The sequence below is a fragment of the Triticum urartu genome, chromosome 7A (genome assembly GCF_056163025.1).
Source record: "Triticum urartu cultivar PI428250 chromosome 7A, HENAU_Tu73, whole genome shotgun sequence".
In the NCBI taxonomy this organism is placed as follows: Eukaryota; Viridiplantae; Streptophyta; class Magnoliopsida; order Poales; family Poaceae; genus Triticum; species Triticum urartu.
This window is the reverse complement of record NC_141879.1, coordinates 686,369,144-686,383,590: the sequence shown is the minus strand read 5'-3', so window position 1 is coordinate 686,383,590 and position 14,447 is coordinate 686,369,144. Positions and strand designations below refer to the sequence as shown.

Here is a 14,447-nt window from a genome sequence, read left to right as displayed (position 1 = left end):
GGGAGGCGCCAAGAGCAAGGTGCGGCTGCCCTCCCTCCCTTCCACTATATATAGGGGCTAGGGGGCGCATGCCCCCTTGGAGATCCCATCTAAAAGGGGGGAGGCGGCGGCCCCTGGGGGCAACGGCCCCCTTAGGGTTTCCAACCAGGGGGGCGCATGCCCCCTCGGGGGGCAACGGCCCCCTAGGGTTTCCAACCCTAGGCGCCTTGGGCCCTTGGGTGGGGCGCACCAGCCCACCAGGGGCTGGTTCCCACGCCACTTCAGCCCATGGGGCCCTCCGGGATAGGTGGCCCCATCCGGTGGACCCTCGGGACCCTTCCGATGGTCCCGGTACAATACCGGTAACCCCCGAAACCTTCCCGCTGGCCGAAACTGGACTTCCTATATATAAATCATTACCTCCGGACCATTCCGAAACTCCTCGTGACGTCCGGGATCTCATCCGGGACTCCGAACAACTTTCGGGTTACTGCATACTAATATCTCTACAACCCTAGCGTCATCGAACCTTAAGTGTGTAGACCCTACGGGTTCGGGAGACACGCAGACATGACCGAGACGCCTCTCTGGTCAATAACCAACAACGGGATCTGGATGCCCATGTTGGCTCCCACATGCTCCTCGATGATCTCATCGGATGAACCACAATGTCGAGGACTTAATCAATCCTGTATTCAATTCCCTTTGTCAATCGATACGTTACTTGCCCGAGACTCGATCGTCGGTATCCCAATACCTTGTTCAATCTCGTTACCGGCAAGTCACTTTACTCGTACCGTAATGCATGATCCCGTGACCAACCCCTTGGTCACATTGAGCTCATTATGATGATGCATTACCGAGTGGGCCCAGAGATACCTCTCCGTCATACGGAGTGACAAATCCCAGTCTCGATTCGTGCCAACCCAACAAACACTTTCGGAGATACCTGTAATGTACCTTTATAGTCACCCAGTTACGTTGTGACGTTTGGCACACCCAAGGCATTCCTACGGTATCCGGGAGTTGCACAATCTCATGGTCTAAGGAAATGATACTTGACATTCAGAAAAGCTACAGCAAACGAACTACACGATCTTTGAGCTAAGCTTAGGATTGGGTCTTGTCCATCACACCATTCTCCTAATGATGTGATCCCGTTATCAATGACATCCAATGTCCATAGTCAGGAAACCATGACTATCTTTTGATCAACGAGCTAGTCAACTAGAGGCTCACTAGGGACGTGTTGTGGTCTATGTATTCCCACATGTATTACGATTTCCGGATAACACAATTATAGCATGAACAATAGACAATTATCATGAACAAAGAAATATAATAATAACCATTTTATTATTGCCTCTAGGGCATATTTCCAACAGTCGGGCTATTTTGTCCTAGACAATTTAAACAAAGTCAAATGATGCAATCATTTCATATGATGCAATATGATGTGCACAACTTGGGACGTGAAAACGAACTCACAAAGTTGGATTCCATAGTTCCACTTGGAGGTGCATTGCGTACATGTTCCAAGCAAGCTACCCAACGGCTGCAAATCAGCTTGATCACGTCCCAACACCCTTGGAACGGTCGAAATGTCCGTGGTGTCCTATTGGGATGCTTGGCCATCATGCAGAAGTATTGATCTTCGATTCTTTGCCAATATATCTTAGAGGTTTGAGATGTACCCGTGCAAGCATCAAGAGAGACCACACTCTAAGCCTTGATCAAGATTTGATCTTCCAAGATCATGTAGTTCTTCGACCTCACGTTTTTTTTGCTTGCACTTCGTCATACAACACCTCATCTACCTCCTCCACTCCATCTTCACCACCGTGATCATCCACGCCACCCTCCGCTTCATTCTAATCGAAATCAGCGAACGGGCCCTATCAATGTCGACGGCGTTGGTGTCCAACAAGTTCACGAACTCGGCTGTGGCATTGTTCGAACCACCTCTACATTGAGCGGCATCAAGTCAAGAACAACCACAAATGCCGAAAAACCGAAGCAAGAACAAGAGACCGAAGATGCAAACCTTCCGGCCATTTCATCGAACACCTCGCTTGCGGTGGTAGCAGCGCCGTTGAGCGGCATCGCCGGGGAACATCTCGCCGGGGCGGGGGGAGTGGACGAAGGCGTCGACCTTTTCGTAGCAATCTTCTTTCGCTTCACGCTCGAAACCTTGGTCAACTTCTCCGCCGGCGTCCGGGCAGATCGCGCAGCGGCGGCGCCCGGCGCGCGTGCCTTTCCGGCGGGGCTAGCTGGATTGCCGCCCTTCACGAGAACGTTGCCCTGCCGCTAGCGGGCAGGCGCGTTGGGGCCTTGCGCGACGGCGGGGGCGACATGGCCAGCGACGAGATCCGCCGGAGGGGATTGCGCATGCGCGACCTCCACGGGGCCGGGGGACTGCTGGAAGGCTTCCATGACGGCGAGGTACATCGGGGAAGATGGACCAGAGCTCGCAGAGGCGGAGCAACGGTGGCCAAGGAGGGGGGAAGCGGGAACGGCCACGCAGAAATTTCTCTCGCGCCAAATCTTGTCGCGGATAGGGGGCGAGCTCGGGTCGGCCTCCCACCCCATGAATCTAAAGATTGAGGGCGAACTTTTGCCGCGCCCCGCAAATATTTTTACAGGTCGAACGCATTTGCGAGGTCTGTTCGGACGGGATTTTTCGCACCGACCCACATTTTGACGGTTATTTTGCGGGTCGGGGCTTTTTATGGGGTCTACTAGAGATGCTTTGAGCGCGCCTATGTGTCGCTTGTAGCGAAACCATTGGGCAGCCTCAGCGAGCGCGAGTCTGGTCCGGCGCACTGTGCAAAGGCCACAAACCCTTTTATCTTTGGGCGATGATAGGCGCTGGTGCGCCGGCCGAAATTTGGGCTGGTCTCCTTCGAAGGGTCATGCTTGAGAGGTGATGGAAGAGGTGGAGCTCATCCATGACTGCTGAGCGCAGGAGGTAGGTGGGGATGGAGCCGAGAAGAAAGGGGGCTAGGCGAATGGAATCAAAGACGCGTGAAAGGATAAGATGAAAAGAGGAATTGGGAGAAAACAAGGCTGGGCGGTGGGGGTGGGTCTAGTTACGCATGTGGCTGGCGCTGCCCCAGCGACCGACCGACGCAGTGGTTCGGTCGGCTCGCCGTTCCTAAACGTTTACCTTTTTATTTTTTATTTTTTCTCTATGTTTTTTGTTGTCGTCTTTTGCTTTCTTTTTTTACTTTGGTTTATACTTTCAAATATTTTAAATATATACATTACGAACAACTCTTTGCATAAAAGAATTGAAAAATATTAATCAAGTATCTGAAAAATGTTAAATGTGTATAGAAGAAATGGTTCTCATGTATATGAAATTATATAATTTGTATGATAAAAGTTGATCATGTATTTAAAAAATATTAATTATTCATTTTAAAAATGTTAATCAAGCATTTGAAACATGATAAATATGTATGGAATTTGTTTTCTGATGTATACAAAATATATACAATGTGTATGAGTTTTTTATGATGTATTTAAAAAAATAAAGCATTCAAAAAATGTTAATAAACTTTCTGAAAATTTTTACTCAAGTATTTGAAAAGTTAAATGTGTATAGAATTTGTTTTCTTATGTATAAAAAATATACAATCGGTATGAAAATATTGAAAAATGTTAGTCAACCATTTGATTTTTTTTAAATGTGTATAGAAAAATGTTTCTCGTGTATACAAAAAATATACAATATGTATGTAAAAAGTTGATCATCTATTTATAAAATGTTAATCAAGTGGTGTAAAATGTTAATCAAATATTTGGCAAATGCTAATAGAGCATTTGAAATATGTGAAAATGTGTATACAAAAAACATTTCTCATTTATATACGAAAACCAATGAAAACAGACAAAGAAACAAACAAAATAAAAGAGTGGAAAACCAAATAAAAAATAAAGGAAAAACAAAGTAAAAATGAGAGAAAAACACTAGAAAATGGTGAAAACAGAGAAAAAGAAAAGTAAAACCAATGAAACTGAGAAAGAAATGAAGAAAACCAGTGAAGAAAGAAAAAATAGGAAAACTAGTGAAGAAACAAAAAAAAGGACAAAAAGAAACCGGGCAAAACCTAACAAATCCAACGAACTCGACCAAAACAAGTGAACGAGGAAAAATATACGAAAATGGGCTAGCCCAATACCTATAAGTGGGGGGTAAATTCCAGTGAGGCATATGTTAGTTTTGCTATAAGCAAGATATAACATTTGCCCCATGATTTAGGGCAAGTATTTGGTTTTTTATTTTTTGAGAGAAAAGTGTTTGTTTCCTAGACCGGTCTGCATTAGGTTTAAAATTTCAGCCCATGGCCCATCTATCAAGAACTAAGGCGATAAAATGGTAGATATGTTATTCGAGAAGAATCATGATGAGGCCAAGCGTCGGCTTCCTGCTGAGGTCATGTTTAACCTCATTTTTTTGTAAACTTGGCAACAAGAGCTATATGTGCGAGTGTAATGCTTCTCAGTTGGGAGTTGTAGAATGTTTATCTATTAGAGTAAAAAAAATCTTGTAGGCCATCAACAAAGTCATAATTGCATTCAGATTGTTTAGATAATATGTGTCTTCCAAATCTTCAGTGTTCATATATTTTATAAAAATGCCTATTTTCTCATTATTTTTATTTATGTTTATGTTGTGACATGCACCTTTGCCAGGTGCTTTTTGAATCAAAAAACATATATCCATCAATCACCCTAATTCAAACTCATACACTTGAAACCCAAACTTGAACCAACTACGAGTCCATTAGAGTAATGATTCCTCTCTTATACACACAACTTTTTTAAAAATAATGGAGATAATCAAAAACTGCAAGAAAGCACAATACTTCAAAACATTGCAAACATGTGTATACAAATCATGTCACATCCCTAAAAATTATAAGAGCCAAAATAGATGGGCGTGACAACGCACACCATCAATGGTCTAGTTGATTGAGTGATTGCCTCCCATTGATGAAGATGAACTGCATGCACATGCACATCTATACCTACTCCTTGGTTTCTTTCTGAGTTCATGAAGATTTCACCAATAGTAGTAATTAGGAAGGATCCAGTGTTAATTATCCCTAATTAATCTTTTATATCTAAATAGCTAGCCCCCACTAACATATTTCTCTCAACATGCAAGCATACCACCTCATCACTCAACATGCATGAAAAAAGGCTCACCTCAACATGCAACTATGCATAATAAAAATCCACCTCAACATGCAAACATGCATGCATGAAAAATTCCATTATTGTGCTATTAGCATTTAATTCTTATATATAAGTTCAAAAACTACTATTTCAAAGATCCATTTTTCATATAACCAAAACCTCATTGAAATATTGCAAAACATTCTGCAACAACGTGCGGGAAATCATCTAGTTTACCTAAATGATAACGCCCACACATGTGGGCTGGGACCACTTCGTCCGAACGCCCTCTCTACCATTAGATGCGCTGCATCAATCTTAAAGCAGGGCGCACAGCCACGTCAGCAATAGCGATCGTGCGGGTTGTTCGGGTCCTCGCCCGAACGTTGTCCTCTGTCCACTCCTCGCTCGCTCACTCGCATCCTTCTCGTTGACCCACCCCCACACAAAGCGAGTGAGCAGAAAGAGAGAGAGGATCCCGATGATTGAGAGAGAAGATTCCGGCTCCGTGAAGTAGCCGGCGTCCTCGCCGGCGACCGCGATGGAACAATTCCCATTCACCCCCTCCCCAGCGGCTCCCTTCCCCAACACTCCTCACTGTCTTCTCCCCCTTTTCATCGCCGGATATGAAGACGGGCTGCCGGCGTCGCCGAGATTGGCGGGTCAGGTCGGGTCTCGTTGTCTCCGCATCGAGCGCGCGCACCTCCGCCTCAATTTGGCACTGCGTCGCGGACGAGGAGCCGACGGAGCAGGGATGCTTCTGGCAAGGCAGGCCACGGGTGCCGCCGGCACCATCCCTTGCGACCAGGCGACGGCGAGGGTGCCAATGCCCTCCAACCAGCCCCCGCATCCAGCACGGGGTCGGCAGCGGCGGGGCTGGCGCAACGTGCATCAACGACAATGTGGAGACGCACGGTGGATTGCTCGAGGGCGTGGAAGCGCACGGCGTGCCCGACATCATAACCTCCCCCGCGCAGCCGTTCCCATGGCCGGTGGCAGCAGAGCCGAGGCGGGCCACTGCAGAGAGGAGTTCCATCGACGAAAGGATGGCGTCGCGAGTGTGAGGCGGGCCTGCGTAGTGGAGGCGGGCTCGCCACCGATGCTCTCCTCTAGTTCCTGCCATCGTCCTTCTTCACTGGACTCCTCCGTGCTCACCAGCATGTCCCCAAGGTGAGCTACGTCTTACCCCTGCTTCCTTCCCTCAATATTGATAACGAAGGCGTTGTGCCCGTTGAATTTGTGGCTGGTGAACGTGCCTTGAGTTGTCAGATTTCGACTGTCAGAGTACTTGTGTTGTTTTTCGGCATCATGCAGTTTGTGTTGTGAGCCACATTGTAATTGACTTACCTAAACCTTCATTATACCTTACCATGTTTTAGCATTCAGAAGATTCGTTTGTTTTATAAATGAACAACCTGTGCCAAGGTGCCCATTTTTTAGTGCGATGATCATTGTCAATTGATGATCAGTTTTTTGTTTTCATTTTTCAATATGATGTTTTGTGATAGTTTTTTATATCAATCCTCCCATGTTCAATCCATAGTTGCCACGGTAATTTTCAATCCGTCTTTTTCATGTTTTTAGTATTGGATGGGACATAGTAGTTGCCATGGCAATTCAAATCTTCACGGAGAGGATTAGACCGTCGTCCGTGTCATGTGTTGTTTTTTTGCCATGTGTTTATGTGTTTTTCTTGTGCATTGTGATCTCATGAAGTCCATCACATTCATGTTTTCCGAACATGGAAAATTTCAACTTTCCTTTGTAATGCTCTCATGGTAGGTTCTTCAAATTTTGTTGTTTTTATATTTGTCATGGCAATTCTATCTTTGTTGACATGGCAAATATAACTACACATCCATGGCAGATTCTACACTTTTTCATTGCCATGGCAATATATAGTTTTCACTTGCCATGGTAAATTAAGTACCTACATTGCCATGTCAGATTTACTTGTTAAATTCTGGAAAATTCTAAAACACTACAAACTTCTCCAGATCCCACGTGGGAAGGGGGCTGCGGTGACTAGGTCATCAAGGCACCGATGCAAGGGGAGGCGATAGCCGCGGCGCGAACGACAGAGCAGGCGACAACGTATCCTTCATGGGGGTGGGCCGGCAGGCGGAGGTCACCACCGCTATCTTCGGGCGTGGCGGCCTCGAGACGGCGGGGCGCTTCCAGATGCGACGGGTGCAAATGGGCCCGGCCATGGGCGCGCAGGTGTCTGCCGCGAGTTTTGCATCCTCCTCGCCGGCGGCCACTTCCAGATGCGGCGGGTGTTGATGCGCTCGGCCAGTGGCAACTGGTGGTCGAGCTGCATGCTCGAGGCGAGCTCCCGTGGCTCGTGGCGCTGCTGTGCGCCGTCGTCTAGCGTAGCACGCGCCCAAGCTGGAGCGATTCTTATGCCTCACTTTTCTACGGCGAGCTCCACCATTGCATGTATGGGCCAGCACATACAGTACGTTTGTCATCTCTCCTATGACTTTTCTAGTATGCCTCTACCATTTTTGCTTGATGGTTGTGCAGCATGTTGAGGAATATGATGATTTTTGCTCTTAATTTTTGAAGAGGCAAGTTAGTTCAGGTGACACATTTACCCTCACCCCGATGGTATAGTTGCCATGGCAAATTTACCTTTGAGCTAACTAGAGTGTTTGTCATGTGAAAAAAAAGTTACAGATTTGCCATGGCTAACTAGAGTGTTGGTCATGGAAAAAAATAACAGATTTGCCATGACATAAATTTAGAACAAATTGCCATGGAAAAATGTTTAACAAATTTGCCACGGATAAAAATAGCACAAAGAAATGATGGAAAATATTGCGATGGCAAATACACATGCAAATTTGCCGTGTTATTTTTATTAAAATGCCAAACTTTTTAGTTTTGAGTTGCCATGGCAACTCAACTTTTTAGATTTGCCATGATATGTTGCCACAGAACTAACAAAAGGGTTGTGTTTGCCATGTAAATAGGATGTGTTGCCATGTTTTCCTTTGCAACATGGCAATTCGAGTTCTATGAGAGCATGGCAAATGTAGTTTAATATGTTGCCATGTTCATGGCGACTTCTGTGTTGTTTCACATACACGGCAACTTAATACCAAAGAAGATGTCAAGTCTTGTTTAAACGCCATGGCAAGTTTGAACATGCCTTTTGGCATCGCAATTTTTGATCATTTTTTGTATAATTTCACATTCATGGCAATTTTTTTCACATAAGCATGGCAAATTCGATAAAAAAAACCCACAAAATATTTGAATATGCATTTTGCCATGGCATTCGAATATACATTTTTTCCATGGCAAGTTTGACAATTCTTTGTGTTATTTCCATTACATGGCAAATGAATGACACCAAATATGGCAAAATGTGGTAAAATACCATGGCAAATTTGAACATTCCCTTGCTATGTGAACTATTCATCATTTTTATAACATTTCACTATATTGCAAATTTATTTATATTAGCATGGCAAATTTGATAAAAAAAAATCCATGGCATATGAGAATAAGCATTTCCATGGCAAGTTTGACCTTCTTTCCGTGTTGTTTCACATACACGGCAATTTAATTACACAAAGATGGCAAGTTTTGATAAAATACCATGGCCAGTTTTGAACATGCTTTTGCCATGGCAATTTTTGATCTTTTTTTATTATTTCACAATCATGGCAATTTGGGTAAAATACCATGGCAATTTTGAGCATGCTTTTGCCATGGCAACTATTGATCATTTTTTTCACATTCGTGGTAATTTTTTAATATTAGCATGGCAAATTTGATTAAATATTCCATGGAAAATTAGAATACGCTTTTGCCATTGCAATTTTGATCTTTCTTTTCGTGTTGTTTTATATACACAGCAATTTAATTACACAAAGATGGCAAGTTTTGATAAAATAATACCATGGAACATGTTTTTTCCATGGTAATTTCTAATTTTTTTATTATTATTTCACAATCATGGCAAAGAAATCATATATAAGCATGGCAATTTTGACAAAAATCCAACAGTAAATTTGTATATGCACTTGCCATGGCAATTTTAATCTTTTTTTGTGTTGTTTGATTGGCACAGAAAAACATACACAATTTTTTTTAATCCATTTTTTTCTGCCCCCATGATATAGATGCAAATTTCCATGAACTTTTCCTGTTTGGTTCATTTTTTTAATATAAAAAATATCTTTTTTTACCATGGCAAATTTTGCTTGTTGGTACGACGGCATTTTTTTGGTTTGAACCATTGGGATTTTTCAGTACTAGTTTGTTTGTCACTCTTATCTATTATGGAAAATTCATCTTTCCGTTTTATAGGATGGTAAATCTGGGCTCTATTATCACAGCAAGACGGTGTTTTTATTTGTTTATCATCCCATGAAAGTCTAGGTATCATGATATATATAACATTTTTCAACAAAGTTGCCATGGTCCATGGCAAATATAGCCTATGCATCATGCAACTTATAGTGTACGGATGATGATCTATAGAACATTTTAGTTCATGTCATTTTCGGAACATATTTTCTTTCTGCCATGACAATTTAATATGTTTTGGTAAACCCTGCCATTTTTGTAAAAAATAACATGATGGCAAGTCGTAAATGTAGTGGCAACTTTTCTGAAAATTCACATAGTTTTTTCTACTTTTAAAGTTGTTGGATGGCATCATAGGCTTTTTTTTCTCGCCGGAAAAAAACCGGGGCTTCTTTCTCTTTACTAAGCTTGTAGGGCCCAACATAGAGAAGGCATGTAGGGCCGATATGATGGACGCTCGGGTGGTGGCAGCGATCGCACTGCACGATTCGTTCGATCCAGCTGACTTCCTACCACACGTGTGGGCAATTCTAATGTTCGCCACACAACGTCGTGTGGGCTGCCTGCGGGTATGCCACACAGGGTTGTGTATCGGATGGCCATTGTGCCACACGTGTGACAGTTATCGACGTCCTTACTTTATGAGTGTTTATGTAAATATTTTCTTCATGAAAGTGATGATATTGATGTAGTATTATAAATACTCATGTATTTATTTTTCTATTAGCTTAGTCAAAGTTTACAGAGCTTAACTACAACACGTACGTACCTTATTAGGAGCCTTGGAGGCATTCTGAAACGCCTCCAAACGCCAGCGTACACGTTTGAAGGAATTCAGAATTTCTGCTAGAAATGGTGAAATGGTATAGAAGCGGAAGACCTTCTAAGGAGGGAGTAATAATCTCACTATAATTTAAGCTTAGCTTTGATCAACTTTTATATGCACTATAAGTTGACAAGGAGGGAGTGATAATGTCACTAGTTCTAAAAAAAGAGTAATAATCTCACTAACTACACAAATAAATTCAATAACGCTACCCATATGTCCGGCACTCTAACACTAGCTATCAAGTGAGAAAGGGAGCTTAAGGTGGCTGTTTAGAACAAACACATAAAACACGTAGATCATTTTCCAATTTTCTTCAACGGGCTCGACACCACTCTGTAATATTTTATGTTATTAAGATACTATTACACATTTCTGTAGAATGGCAGCTTGCCCGCTTCTTTTTTCACTTGAACACTATTATCCAAGAATTTGACCATCTAAGTGTTAGAGTTATGTCGAATATTGTTGTATCAGGTAGGTTACTGTTGGACTTGGTTTTGGACTGTGTGTAGATAGAGTAAAAGTTGTGTAGACACTTGTATCCTAGGGCTCTCATATATATCGAGGGTAGACACACGATGCAACCTATGCCAACATAATAGCACAGGCACGCAGGGGGAGCCGACGCGTGTGCCGGCGCCTGGGCGACCGGGATGCGGTATTGTAGCGGTGTCATGGGGAGGAACGTCCTTAGTCAGGCCCCGGGGATGTAGCCATATCGGTGAACATCGTTAACAAATCTCGTTGTCATGCTCGTGTGATTGTTTGATCCTCGGTAGATCAACTATGCGCCTCGGATTTATTTTAACAAGTGATATCATGAGCAAGGTTATGAAAAGGTGGCGGTTGTTTAATCTTGAGGAGGAGTCGAACGGAGCCACCGCCCAGCGACCCTGTTCACTTGTCTGGGCTGGCTGGTTCGTAACAGTAGCGATCGATAGATTAAATAAAAGGCTAAAATTAACGAAATCACCAATTAAGGAGTACTCGTTGCAAAGAACACTCCATTTTCCCAGGTCGCGACAAGTGGCGCACATGCAGCGCGCCACTTGTCGCAACCTGGTAGTTTTCCCTTTTTTCGTAGATCCGTTTATTCAAAACATTTTATCTCTTAAACTGTGCGTCCAAATTTCGAACCATTTTCACCATTGAATTCCTCGCGTCGAGATCTTCAAAACTAGATCCCATGTTGATAGGTTTTGACGAACTTTTTTTCACAAAAAAAATGGACGAAAAAACCGAGCGAAAAAACCGAACTGGGAGCACGGTTTTTTCCCTTTCCGAAAGAGGCACGCCCGTGCCTCTCGCGAAATCACAACCGTGCTTCTCGTGGAAGCAAAACCATGACTCTCGTGGAAGGAAAAAAATAGAAAACGCGTTTTTTTCGTTTCCGAGAGGCACGGCCGTGACTCTCGCGAAAGCACAACCGTGCCTCTCGCGAAAGCAAAACCGTGACTCTCGCGAAAGAAAAAAGAACAGAAAACGCGTATTTTTTTCCCTTTCCGAGAGGCACGGTCGTGACTTTCGCGTAAGCACAACCGTGCCTCTTGCGGAAGCAAAACTGTGCCTCTCACGAAAGAAAAAAAACAGAAAACGCGTTTTGTTTTTCCCTTTCCGAGAGGCACGACCGTGACTCTCGTGAAATCACAACCGTGCCTCTTGCGAAAGAAAAAAAACAAAAAACGCGTTTTTTCCGTTTCCAAAAGGCACGGCCGTGACTCTCACGGAAGAAAAACCATGACTTTCACGAGAAAAACGCGTTTTTTCATGCAACAATTTTTTTTTAATTTTTTTTATCGAAAAGCTAAGAAAGACCGGAGAAAAACCAAAACATAAAAAAACCCGGAAAAATCATTTAAAAACCCAAAAACGCGTGCGGAAAAATAAAATAAAAATAAAACCCAAAGGAAGCGTCCAGAGCGCGACATGTGGCGAATGGCTGAGAGCGCGCCAAGTGACGCTGATCGTTGCGAGGCTCCCAAAGGAGTGCTCGTTAACTAGTTGCTCCCTAAAACTAATCGGTAACTTGCTTTACCCGGGCAAAAAACGCTGGGCCTTCGTTTCTCACAACTTCAGAGCCCAACAAACGAGTACTACTTGCAGTCAGCCCAGGTCAAAACAAAAGAAAACAACGCAGGGAATACCTATGACGGATCGACCTATCCAATTCTCTCATGTCTCTTCATTTCTCACGCGTGAGCGCAAGGACTGGGCGACAGAGGGGCGCTGGCGGCTAGCCTTGAGGCTGTGCCCTAGACGACGGCCGGCGGCAAGCGACCCCAGGCTCCCACGCAGTTTATTTATCCGGTCGTTCCGCAGCCTCTCCTTCCTCTCATCCGGCTTCCGCTTCCGCTTCTGCTTCGACTTTCTTCGGTAAGAAATCTCTGTCCAAATTAGGGCCAATGATCTCTCATCTCTGAAGTCTGAATAATTGGTCTGGTAAGTTGGATTGATGCAAAGTACAGATTGAGATACACGCACTAATTATACACATGCAGACTATGGTGTGTGATATGCAATTCATGGCGTGAGAGTTCAAGGTCGGGTTAGGGGTTAGGGCTTAAATTTAGGGGGGGGGGGGGGGGGGGGGGGGGGGGAATAGTTGGGGGTGAACATGAATTCATGAGTAGAGATAATTTCTATCTGTTTATTGGCTACTGGAAACTACAAAATCGAAATATGTAAGAAGAGGGCAACTTGCAGGCCGTGGTATTCATGCAATATTCCTTACCTTCAAACTGAATACAAGGAGTTCTGTATTGTGAACTTGCCACTTGTTGTAGCTCATTTTCTTATTTACTTGTTTAGCAACTAACTTCAAATTTCATCAATAAATTTTACCACTTGTTTAGCAACTACCTTCAAACTGAAGATTGCTTCTCATGTCTTGACCCCAATAATTCTTTCTCCAAGTTTAATGTTGACAAGCTTGAGCGTCTTGCTGAAATTTATCATGATGACTTTTCCAATGATGACCGTGGAACAATAAGAGAGCAGCTTCTCACTTATATAAGTCAAGTGAAACGGCATGCTTCTTTTTCTACTTGTGATGATGTTCAAAGTTTGGCCATGAAGATGGTTGAAACTGAGAAACATTTGATATTTCCATTGGTATACAAACTTATTGAGTTGGCTTTGATATCGCCGGTGTCAACGGCATCTGTTGAGAGAGCTTTTTCAGCAATGAAGATTATCAAGACTAAACTGTGTAGCAAGATCAATGATGAATGGTTCAATGACTTGATGATATGTTACACTGAGTGGGAGCTATTCAAGTCAGTTGATCATAAGGGTATTATTCAAACATTTACTGCAATAAGTTCTTGGAAAGGGCATTTGCATCGTGATTTTCTTTATTGCATTGTCCGTATGTTCCATCTGACCATCTCTATTCTTGCAAGCTTTTGATTTCAAATCTCACAACTAATTTATTTAATTAGAAATCCATTTTTGATATTGTAGTGCCTTCGAGGACTTTGGAAACATGACAAGTTCGCCTCTACGCAAGGCTGATTGTATGTCTTTCTTTTGGCAAAAATGAACAAGCGAGAGATGCTTCCAGTAACATATGGTATGAATAGCTTTACTTTTGTTGGCAAAATAACGAGTTTGCCTCTATGCAAGGTTGGCTATGTATCTTTTGTTGTCATGTCTCAACTTTAATTGGTCTAGGAAGTGGATATTGATATATTAGCTCACTTTAACATTAAATTTTGTGCGACTATTATGGTTATGTTTTCACTTCATTATTAATGCGGATTTGTGATTCCGAAGCTTGGTGGTATATTATATGTTGTGTATTCGAATACACGATTTTTGATTTCTAGATTATACACTTAGGCATAATTTGCCCAGGCTACACTGGTCAAAGGATTGATCGGGTCGATGTGAAAATCGGCGGCGACTGATGCGGAAACCGCATGTTGCCAGGAGATTGTTTTGCGACATCGACGGGGATCGGGATTGGTTCGGCCAGATGAAAGCGATCAAAAATAGCAGATGAAGTATGAAGTGAGCAAAGCACTCGGCGAGACTGCATCGTGTTAGACCAATCGGTGGCGCACGCACACGAAAGTCAGTCTCGGCAAGCCACGTGGGCAGCCGCATGGTCTCATGTGGTGACGGCGGTGGTTTT

General features: G+C 43.4%; 1 protein-coding gene across 1 annotated transcript; it reads left to right on the top strand.

Moving 5' to 3' along the window:
* Window positions 1-7,266: 7,266 nt before the first annotated feature.
* LOC147961518 (uncharacterized) lies at window positions 7,267-13,788 on the top strand. Its single transcript, XM_087533837.1, has 2 exons — window positions 7,267-7,383; window positions 13,121-13,788. Exons 1-2 carry the CDS (start codon window positions 7,267-7,269, stop codon window positions 13,718-13,720), a joined length of 717 nt encoding a protein of 238 aa, XP_087389963.1. The 3' UTR covers window positions 13,721-13,788.
* Window positions 13,789-14,447: the final 659 nt, after the last annotated feature.